This window comes from Sphaeramia orbicularis, chromosome 6 (assembly GCF_902148855.1).
Source record: "Sphaeramia orbicularis chromosome 6, fSphaOr1.1, whole genome shotgun sequence".
Classification (NCBI taxonomy): Eukaryota; Metazoa; Chordata; class Actinopteri; order Kurtiformes; family Apogonidae; genus Sphaeramia; species Sphaeramia orbicularis.
This window is the reverse complement of record NC_043962.1, coordinates 4024738-4036859: the sequence shown is the minus strand read 5'-3', so window position 1 is coordinate 4036859 and position 12122 is coordinate 4024738. Positions and strand designations below refer to the sequence as shown.

Here is a 12122-nt window from a genome sequence, read left to right as displayed (position 1 = left end):
CCTGTTCACGCTCACCTGTGTGTTCTACCTGTTCACACTCACCTGTGTGTTCTACCTGTTCACACTCATCTGTGTTCTACCTGTTCACGCTCACCTGTGTGTTCTACCTGTTCACACTCACCTGTGTGTTCTACCTGTTCACACTCACCTGTGTTCTACCTGTTCACACTCACCTGTGTTCTACCTGTTCACACTCACCTGTGTTCTACCTGTTCACACTCACCTGTGTTCTACCTGTTCACACTCACCTGTGTTTCTCGCTGGTGCTGGATTCTCTCATGAGGGGGTTGTGTTGGCGGGGGGGAGCCGACCCCTGGAGGTTTGTGTGGGTGTCGTAGAGGAAGGGTTCGCTGAGCTCGGCCTGTTTCCTCCTCAGCTGACTGGAGGACGAGTACAGCTCCTCCTCCGCTTTCTGGTGGATCAGGTCAGACGTTAGCGTCTTCCATCAAACTGAGAACATGAACATCCAGAGCTGACGCTCCACTCACCCCGGCCTGTTGGACGCTGATGTAGATCAACAGAGACGCCAGCTCCAGGTTCTCACTGTAGCCGTTCTTCAGAGGAACTGAGCGATAACCTGTCGATCAAACAACATCATCTTCTACCATCGTTGAAGCTCTGTGGATCCTCATACATTCAATATTCAACAAGTCCTGTGTATGTACAGATATATGTATGTGTGTGTATGTACAAAAGTACATATATATATATATATATATATATATATATATATATATATATATATACAGGGTGTCCCATAAGTCTCCATACATAGGAGACATAATACATATGGTTCTAACATGTATTTCTTTATATTTCTTCTTTACAGTTCTTCAGCAGTGGAGGACACACATTGAAATGTGTTCCTGACAAAATGGCAGTCATATAGAGCATATTATAGAAATAAAAATGGTTTATGTCAAGAAACGTTTATTCTTCCTATGTATGGAGACTTATGGGACACCTTGTACATATATATATATATATATATATATATATATATATATTTTTTTTTTTTTGCGAGTGTTCTAACCTGTGCGAATGCCTTTGACAGGAAACGTGGCCTGGGCCAGGAAGTTGGGGTCTGAGAACATGTCCTCCTCGTTGACCACGAAGCGCAGGAAGGTGAGTTCAGGTTCGGAGACGGCGAAGACCACGGGCTCGGCTGGGACCTTCCACACCGGGTTCAGACCATTATCACCTGAGGAACAAGCACCAGCCCTGATCACATGACCCTAGGATTCACCTGAGACACAGGAGTCATCCACCAAACAGACGTAGCATTGAAACTCCTGGTTCAACGTTAACTCTGCTGGTGTTCACTCCTTCTCTGAACTCGTGTCATTCTCTGACGTGTCCTTACGATACACTATGGTCTTGAACTTGTTCTCGGTGTGTCCACACAGCTCGATCTCTACAAATGGGCTGGTGATGCTGCGTCCAGGTTTAGGCAGGTGTCTGGCAGCGATGACCTGTAGAAGACAAACACACAGACCGTCACAACCCTCCAGAACCTTTAACCCTCAGGGTTAGGGTAAGGGTTAGCCCTAACCCCATAGAGGCCCTTTAACCCCTGACAGACCAGAATATGCATAGTGACCTAGTAATGTCCAAATGTTTTTCATACAGTTTGCTTTGAACTTTAAAAAAAAAAAAAAAACGTATTTCATCAACTTGAGCCATAAACAAAAATACCAAATACTCAATAACTGTCACAGTTTAAGCCTTTAATGTCTGTAATGAAAACAAACAGGGTGTGCGATATGACGATATTAGATTGTGAAGGATTAGAACGTATCGACGATCCGACAAAACAGAGAGATTATGGAATCGGAGGGTTTATACGGGGGTGTGTTCCATGCCACATGTACCCCACAGAGTACACACAGTGAAAGTGACACTTCAAACGACAGGGCACGTGAACTATGATTAGAATGTGGATGGTTGAATTCTTGGGTTTAATCACGTTAGTCAGTATTGGTCAGGATTCTTTTGTGTCACTAGATTTTCTCTGTTTCGCTGGTCAGTCGTAAAGTTTTTAGGATAGGTCACATATGAAACTGACAGATATATGATCACAGGACTTTACTTTAGGCACACTTTTAAATACACATGCCCACAGACGACCGTAAACGACAAGAGATAAGAGGCAAACACGGTCATTATGGGGTTTGGCATTGAGTTGAGGAATTACATCTGCTGGACTTTAGAGTCAGATGACACCGGTCCACCTTCTGTGATCCAGCCCACCTAGCACAGCCCATAGTTTGAAGATCTGTTTACAAGGATTATAAAAGTGACGTGGACTGCAGTGTTCTGGTTCCACCCTGCTTGGTGTGTGGATCCTCAGCTGAGTTACATTTTGTTTGTGAGCAGAAGAAGTCAACAATAAATTTATAAAAATGAGACCTAAAAGAATACAGACTTATTCCTGGAGCTTCCAACAAAAAAACACGTTAACACAAGTCTACCTTAAGTCTACCTTAAGTCTACCTTAAGTCAAGTCTATAACCTCAGACTTTCCCCCACAGAGTCGGGCGTACTTGACTCCGTGGACGTCCGCACACATTAACCTGTTTTTGACTGAAACCTCAAACGTCCGTGGACAGTGCATGTGGAGTCTGCACCGCTCACAGTACACACTACAGTATGTCGACGTGACTCCTCCACATCCTCCACAAACAGCTCCGTCATGTTATACTCTGAGAATAACATATGTCAACACTACAAACCTGCTCAATAAGCTGACGAGACAACATCCAAACAGTATGAGAGTCAGACTGAACTAGAAGAGCAGCCCCAGCACAGCCAGAGGACGCAGGGAGAAGAAACAAAAGCAAACGACTGGAACACGAGCAGTTCGTAAAAACACTCTGAGAAGAGCAGCAGGTGGGTCTGTCTGTACTAATCTGCATTACAGTTTGGTGTCCCTGTTACGCGGTAACATATACAAAACATAGGGATGCACCGATACCACTTTTTTCCAGACCGAGTACGAGTACTTACGTTTGAGTACTTGCCAATACCGAGTACCGATATGAGTACTTAGTAATCCCATTCCAGTTGTTCATTCCTTTTGTAAATGTGCTTTATTGTCGTTGTCATTAGTCTGACTGGAACAAAGTGCTGCTACTGACATTTAATGTGTTGGAATGAGCGTTTGTCAGTTAATCCACCAGGGGGCGCCGCTCTGAATTAACCATACTGGACAAATACCACAAAGAAGAGGAAAGTTTAATGAGAAGAAGAAGAAGAAGAAAGTCAGTAATAACAAACATGGAGACAACAGAGGTAACACTACTGTGATACTAATGTTGCAGCGTTTTCGCTACAAAGGTTTAAAAGTTTAGCTTCAGCAGGAAGAGAAAAGAGAAATGAGTGATCAGTTTGGTTTTCACTTCTGTTGGCGGTGGTCCGCACCGCTCCATACTCCTGCTGGTATTCTCATTCTGTTTACGCATCCGCCAGCACCTGGAAAATGGATGGAATGTACGCAGAGGACGGACAGAAGGCTGCGTCTGTATCTGTGTCTGTAACGGTACTGTCAGTCAGCCTTACTTTTATCACCGTCATTTATTTTGAAAAATCTCCACACTCTTCACACTCACACACATTATTCCTCCTCCTCGTACCTGCTGCACTGAACTGGGAACGTCCAACGGCCGTAAGTGGTATCAGAGCATTTGTATCGGATTACTTTTACGAGTATGAGTACGAGTACACACACTGAGTATCGGAGCCGATGCTGACACTTGTATCGGTATCGGTGCATCCCTAACAAAATACATGTTATCGTGTAACTGGGACACCGACATGTAATGCAGATTAATACAGACAGACCCAGGTACGTTCCACATTCATCCTTTTTTGGAGTGCATGGATTATTATTATTATGGATTATTATTATTATTTTTTGGACTTCCTCCTCCATCCGAGAGCCATGTCCTAGTCTTAATGAAAATGGGAGTTTCTCCATCTGGGAAATTCCTTTAACTAGTTCTATCCAATCTTCCAGTGTGGGTAATTTATCAGTCATCCATTTTCTAGTGATTACTTTTGTGCTAGCAACCAACATAATATTCAACTGATACTTTTTACAAAATGATTTTATACAATCTGGTTGTTTGCTTAAGAACATAGTCTCAACATTTAAAGGAATCCATATTTTTTTATACAAAATGCACAGTCTTTTTTTTTAATCAATATTCTATATAAAAATTGGATTAACTTTTTTTTTTTTTCATCCTGGCGTATATCGCTGATTAACACCAACATTGGTTAATATCTGTATATTTTTATTTTTTGTTCTACGTTAAATGCTAAAATGTGTCAGTGTGCATTTTGTACTCACTTGGTAGAAGGGTGTTAATGCAGGAATTTAACAGTTTACAATGTGATGATTTTAGCAAATGGGTCAGAATTTTAAAAATCATGCAAAAATGAAGAACTTTTGAATTTTGACCTAAACCAGATTGTGAAAAATAATATGACCTTTAATAACATGAAGTGTAAAGTGTGCAGAACATGCTCACATGGACAGGAGGTGAACTGAACTCTGTGTATGATGCCATCTGCACGTTGGAGGTTTGTGTGACACTTACCCTGATAGCGATGTTGTACTTGACCTTCTTCTCCTGGTTAGGGTCGTAGTTGTCGTCGCGCATGAGCTCCGGCTGCAGCACATAACCTGTCCGTCCATTCTGACTGAAGAGGGCGCTGTTCAGCTGCATGCATTTATCTGCATAGACACAAAGGTTTACACGTCGCTGATGATATAAGTCTGCATGTTTGCAATGACAAATAAAAGCCAATTCTATGACGGAATGGAGTCTGGATTATTTTTTAGATTATTTTTTATTATTTTATGGTCTTCATCTGTTGACAGTGAGTGAAAGACTGAGGTCACAGATAGAGGAGGAGTGGGATGAACAGGACAGGATGGATGGATGGATGGATGGATGGATGGATGGATGGATAGATAGATAGATAGATAGATAGATAGATAGATAGATAGATAGATAGATAGATAGATAGATAGATAGATAGATAGATAGATAGATAGATAGATAGATGAGTGGATGGATGGATGAATGGATGGATAAACTGATGATGGATGGGTGAATGAACGGATGAACGGATAAATGGATGGATGGATGATGGATTTGTGTAGTTCTTTTAATGGTTACAAACACAGACATATGCATGTGTTCATGTTACAGACAGGCTCCTGTGTATGGAGCCTACAGCGCCCTCTGTGTTCATGTGTGCATGTGTTCATGTGTTAATGTGTGCATGTGTTCATGTGTGCATGTGTTCATGTGTGCATGTGTTTATGTGTTCATGTGTGCATGTGTTCATGTGTTCATGTTACAGACAGGCTCCTGCGTATGGACTCTACAGCGCCCTCTGTGTTCATGTGTTCATGTGTTCATGTGTGCATGTGCTCATGTGTTCATGTGTGCATGTGTTCATGTGTGCATGTGTTCATGTGTGCATGTGTTCATGTTACAGACAGGCTCCTGCGTATGGACTCTACAGCGCCCTCTGTGTTCATGTGTTCATGTGTGCATGTGTTCATGTGTGCATGTGTTCATGTTACAGACAGGCTCCTGCGTATGGACTCTACAGCGCCCTCTGTGTTCATGTGTTCATGTGTGCATGTGCTCATGTGTGCATGTGTTCATGTTACAGACAGGCTCCTGCGTATGGACTCTACAGCGCCCTCTGTGGAAGCTACAGGACCTGCAGTCTGGAAGTTCAGAGCCACCATGTGACATCCGACGGCCCACAGAGGGTAGGGCTCGTAGTTGGACGACTCCACCCGCTGGCCTTTGGGGTAGACCCGGCTCAGGGATTTGCGGTTGTACTGGAGGAAGTCCTTGGTTCGGCTTTTTCCGGGGATTTTGTTCTCCACAAAGGAACGGATCTCTTTGTAGGTGTAACTGTCTGCGGAGACAAAGGTGGGCGGAGTCATGACTATGGACATTATTCAGTCCGTTCACATGGACAGGTTAGCTGAGCTATGACCGCACCTCGACTAAACCACGTTCAAGTGTAAATGTACCGGTCATGTTCACTACATTAACCCTTTCATGTATGAATCATGAGAACCTTAATCAAAATTTTTATTCATGAGTGTTTTTATTCCTCCAGGCATTAAAAAAACAATGCGACTGAAATTGTTTTTATGAACCCGTTTTTCATGGACTTGTAAAACTGTCCACTCAGCTGGACACCATGCATCTAATTTTTGAAGCACAGAAACGTATTTACTGATAAACTGTGTGAAAACTATGGAATGAAATCATTTTTAATGCAGATAATCTGATGTTTTCTCACATTTTAACAAACACAAAAACTAGTCATTACTCACATCATGGAGATAATATGCAAAAAAAACCCTGTTAATTACATTTTAATACCAATAAACAATTGATTTCCACTCAAACATGTTCGTGCAGATCAGGTTTATGAAGAACAGTAAAGTTACAGTAAGAGGATGAATGTCAGTGTATTACGGGATGGTGCATGCGCTGCAAAAATCTAAATCTTACCAGGTGTATTTTTCTCATTTCTAGTCAAAAAAACTCATCACACTTAAAATAAGACAGAATCACCTAAAGAGTAAGTTTTTTTTGCTTAATTCAAGCAAAAAAAAATCTGCCAATGGAACAAGTGAAAATGATCTTGGTAAGATTTCTTGAAATGAGATCTACTGTCTATAAATCAGTTCTTGTATCTCACTGAAAAGTTCCTCTTTAGGTGATTCTGTCTGATTTTAAGTGTGATGTGATATTTGGACTAGAAATGAGAAAAATACACTTGGTCAGATTTGGATTTTTGCACAGTGAGCATCCACTTATTTCGCTGATATGGAACTAAAACAACCAAATCCATGAATATACAAGAGGTCAGCTGTCCACTGTAGTGACCACTATGCATGAAAGGGTTAATTGTGCTTTGTGTTTAGATAGACTTTACTGAACAGGGAAAATATAGTGCAGAAACAGCAAACACACTATACATAATAAATGACAACTATAAAAAGAACTGGTAAAAAATCTGGATAATCAAACAGTAAAAGGTGCAACAGTAAATTATAATGTGTGAAGTAAAATAATAAGTTAAGACATAATATTGTTGAAATTTCACTGATTTTTCTTAAGGTTATTCACATTCTTCCACACTAAAACAAAGAGAAAATATAAATTTTAGATTGTTATTTATAGGCTCTGTTATTATTTTACTAGTCTGACCCACTTGACATCAAATTGGGCTGAATGTGGAACCTGAACTAAAATGACTTCGACCCCTCTGGACTAGAGCGATAAATCTGTTTTTTAGGTGATTGGCTTCCACCCTACAGGACTAGTTCTACCGGTGGACCACGTACAGGTTCAGGAGAACGTTCAGACATCAGGACAGTCACACCATCCTTCAGACTCTATTTCTGGTTACAGTTACTTCAGACTGATGTTGTGGTGTGGATGTGGGTGATGAATATTTCCAAAGTTAGATCAGTGAGACACAGGAAACTGTTTTTTCCTTTGGTCACATCCTGTTTTGAAGAACTCTGAGGTCTGAAACAGAAGCTGCAGATGAAGGTCCATCATCTCAGCTTCAGTTTGACATCACTGTTGGTGCAGATTTGTTCAATGTGCCTCTTGTTCTGCATATTGTCTAAAAAGAGAACTTCAGAGACCAGCAACAGCATTTAGAACTTTGCCTTTTTCTCAGTATATTCACTTTGTAGGACAGAACTTCACTGTCAGGAACAATGGAAACTCGTTTAGCAGCAAAAACAATTAAGGACTGTATAAAAAAGATCACACAAAATACTGAAGAAAAAATATTAAATATTCATCCACTCATCTTCTGAACCTGCTTTATCCTCACTAGGGTTGCAGGGGGTGTTGGAGCCTATCTCAGCTACCTGTGGATGAAGGTGGGGTTCACCCTGGACATGTGACCAGTTCATCACATGTGGAGACCAACAACCAGTTCACACCCATGGGCAAGTCTAGGTTTACCTATTAACCTATCAGTGCATGTGTTTGGATGGTTGGAGGAAGCCAGAGTACCAGGAGAGAACCCACGCAAACAAGAGGAGAACATGCAAACTCCACACAGACAGGTCCCTGGTTGGAACTGAACCCAGGACTTTGTTGCTGTGAGGCGACAGTGCTATCCACTGCACCACCGTGTCGCCCAAAATACTAAATATACATATATTAAATATACATATACTACTAAGTACAACAAAAACTACTGATATATACAAAAAGCTAATTCTATACTATATATATATATATATATATATATATATATATATATATATATATATATATATATATATATATATATATATATATATACTGAATACTCATTCATTCCCATCTCCTCTTTCATAAACTCAGTACAAACTTCAGTACAAGATCACTGCACTCACTGTTAGCCTTTTTGTTTTGATCCATGGCACCAGATAAACTGGACCTGTTACTTCCTTTTACCACCAGTACCACCTGTTGTAAAACTCTACCATCTGTATCATACAATTTAAAAAAAAATGTATTTAACCTTTATTTAACCCAGCAGGTCAGTTGAGAACCAGTTTTCATTTACTGTGACGACCTGGACAAGAGGCGGCAGAACAGACAAAATAAGACAAACACAAGTTATGAACTTACACAACAGGACATAATGGCGCTAAAACAGAGTATTATTGACAGTATTTACAATGATATATTTTTAAAAAGTGTAGTTATCAACAGTAAGAATATAAAAACAGATGATAGGGTTTTACAACAGGTGGTACCGGTGGTAACAGGTCCAGTTTATCTGGTGCTGTGTGTCAAAAACAAAAAGGCTAACAGTGAGTGCAGTGATCTTGTACTGAAGTTTGTTCTGAGTTTATGAAAGAGGAGGTGGGAATGAATGAGTTCAGCTTTAAGGGAAAAGGAACCTGATGAAGCTTCTACAGCTTCAGTGACTGTGGATGTGACGGGGTTTTGATAATGATGATGAAACGTACCATGTATCTGTGGGTCACATGATCAGACATATATTTATTACCTCTGGATGAATATGACGGTATTCTGCTGATGTTAAATAATGCTACTGGGCTAGTGTGATGAAGCGAACACATGTACTGAATATATTTACCAAAGCGGTCCTTCTCTTTGCTGCGTGGATGACAGTAGACCACCAGTTCTGACATCTCCATGGCAACTTCAGCCTTCTTCTCCACTTCCTCCTGCTGCTTGATCTGGGATTGGACAATGAGAAAACAGAAGCCACTTCCTGTTTACACAACGACGCTGACAAACCGCCAGTGAGGTGAAACAGTCGGTTAGTCTGAGATACTCTATGTGTCCAAAAGTATGTGGACGCATTGAATTCAGGTGTTTCTTTTCTAACAGGGGTCTGAGATACAAAACAATAATGACAAATGTCATAATCTAGTTTTATATTGGGATGAATATCATTGCATTGGTTAGTTTGGCTTTTAATTATCTTTGCTTCTTTACTTAATTTCTCTTCACATAGACTTTTTGGTTGTGTTTTTTTTCATCCATGACTGATTTTAAATGTTCTACCTCTAAAATTCTAAAATATTTTTGTGCTCTGACTGTAAATAATAACTTTCTACCACAACTGAAAAACTGAACCAGAGTCTCAGTAAGGCCTCCTCCAGGACTCCTGTCTCAACCTTAACACAAAGAAAACCAAGTGTATGTGTTTCTCCATCACAAAAGCTTCAAATGCAGCTCTGCAGGTCCAAATAAATGGGCAGAGCATTGAACAGGTGTCAGAGGAGAAATATTTAGGAATTATTTTAGATTCGCAATTAAACTTTAAAAGCCATGTCAAGAGAATGTGTAAAACTGTCAGCTCAAACATTTACTGCTTCAAGCTCATAAGGAAATGTTTAAGTCTTGACTGTGCACAAATCTTCCTCAACTCAGTGACTCTCTCACACAGGTCTGCACTGCGGAGCCGCTGTGTGGTCACAAACTAGTCAGGAAATACTTGAACCAGTTGAACGCCTCTACAACCAGGCCCTGAAGGTCTGGCACCAAAAGCCGATTAGATTTCATCACTGTAACTTTTTATCTAAACAGTTTTCTATCATTTACCAATTTTATTAATTTTAACATAGTGAAACAGCAGTGTACTCATGTTTAATGCTTGTATAATGTTTATCCGTTTCTTTGCTTTAACCTGATTATTTTCTTTCCTATATCACAGTTTTGTATGTAAAAGGTCACTGTCTCTCCATTCCTCTCTGTATTTTAACTTTTCATAAAAGCCCATCTAAGGACCGGTGCTGCAAATTAGCTTTTGCTTATAAGCACTATGATGCATGCATGGGACTGCTGTGTTACAGTTGGTCTATTTCTTTTGTATCTGTCCCTATCAAATAAACCAAATAAATAAATAAACTAACCAAACTATGAATCTAAATACTGATGTTTAGAAACTATATGGACAAAAGGATTGGGACACATCATGTGTACAGCTGTAAGATGTCCTGTTCATGATGATTTAAGATAAAAACATCAATATTTCCTTAAAGTTTAATGGGAGATTTTTCTTCCTCAGTGAAATGTGAAGAAAGTAGATAGATAGTTGTGGTAGAAAATTATTATTTACAGTCAGAGCATGAAAAATATTTTAGAACTTTAGGGGTAGAACATTTAAAATCATAGTCATGGATTAAAAAAAAAAAAAAAAAAAAAAACATGTTGAGGGAAATTAAGTCAAAACCATCTCTGAGGCATTTTGGAATCAAAGAGAAGAATTTAAGTCAAACTAACCAAAGCCATGATATTTATCCCAATATAAAACTATATTCTGACATTAGTCATTATTGTTTTGTATCCCAGACTCGTTAGAAAAGAAACACCTGAATTCAACGTGTCCACATACTTTTCAAGGTCAAGGTTACTTTATTTATACCCGTAGGTAGATTTGTTTTGCAGTCTAGGTGATTGCCTTGGCATTACAACAACACATACATTGAACATGCAAGACAGGCACTTGATCACACTTACAGACAGGACAAAAAGTGCTCAGTGTTCCACCATTCATCGGTATAGCAGCATGGATAAGTAAAAGAATAAAATAAATAAGATCAAATAACTAAAAACAAGATGCAATAAAAACACAATAAAAACCAGAAAAGATAAAAACACTCTGGGATAAAAACCAGAATAAGAACATAAAATTTTAAAATTTTAAAATTTGAAGTCACAATAATAATAAATAGAGCAAAGAAATGGAATAAATAACTAAATAAGTTACTAAAGTGCAATGTCACTATTTCTTATTGAGCTCAGTGACGGCGACAGGAACAAAGCTGTTTTTCTAACGCTGTGTCCTGCACCTTGGGACTAAGAACCTCCGTCCAGAGGAGAGGAGCTGAAATTCACCTGGTAAAGGATGGGAGTCATTGTTAAGAACTGATGAAGCCATCCTCTGGACCTGTTTAGTGTACAGGGAGGCGGGACAAGGCTGGGACTCACCAATCAGGCGACTGGACCATCTGACTATTTGATTTAGTGAGTTTCTTTCTGCAAGTGTACGTCCTGTCCTGAGATTAGTCTGTGTTACAAACACTGACCAACACGTCAACCACTACTGAAGCATACTTTACTTGTCCAATCATCATCACCATCCTCCTCCATCTCCATATTCTAGAACACTGACCTCCTGTTGCCGGTTGTACTGTTTGCTCATCTCCCTCTGTGTGATGTCCCAGGCCACCTGATACCACTCAAACAGCTCCTCCAGAGAATCAGCCGCCAGGTCGAACTGTAAACTGTCCTGTTCCATGTCCTGAAGGATCAACACGTGAGGTTTCCCGTTTTTCCCATTCTTCACTGCAAACAAACACAAAGACAAGGGTCAGAATCTGAAAATATTAGAAAATAAAACAAGAATACATTCAACTAAAGCTGCAGCTATCAAATATTTTTGGAATCAGTTAGTCTATTGATTGTTTTCTTCGATTCGATTAAAAGATTATTTCAGTGACTGAAAAAATGGTAAAAATACAAAAAAGACACGTACCAGCTGAAACCACAACCACAAAACGTATAAAAGTAAAATGATATATAAAA

The 12122-nt window shown here is 39.7% G+C and overlaps 1 protein-coding gene across 4 annotated transcripts in view; it reads right to left on the bottom strand.

Moving 5' to 3' along the window:
• plcg2 (phospholipase C, gamma 2) overlaps positions 1-12122 on the bottom strand; it is a 53797-nt gene that overhangs the window by 2778 nt on the left and 38897 nt on the right. For all 4 annotated transcript variants that reach the window (XM_030137477.1, XM_030137476.1, XM_030137479.1 and 1 more), the window contains exons 25-32: positions 11710-11882; positions 9163-9265; positions 5743-5946; positions 4602-4738; positions 1364-1472; positions 1034-1201; positions 489-577; positions 249-412 (exon numbers count right to left, since the gene is read on the bottom strand). In XM_030137477.1, the coding sequence (XP_029993337.1) occupies positions 249-412; positions 489-577; positions 1034-1201; positions 1364-1472; positions 4602-4738; positions 5743-5946; positions 9163-9265; positions 11710-11882 (1147 nt within the window). The remainder of the gene's footprint in view (positions 1-248; positions 413-488; positions 578-1033; positions 1202-1363; positions 1473-4601; positions 4739-5742; positions 5947-9162; positions 9266-11709; positions 11883-12122) is intronic.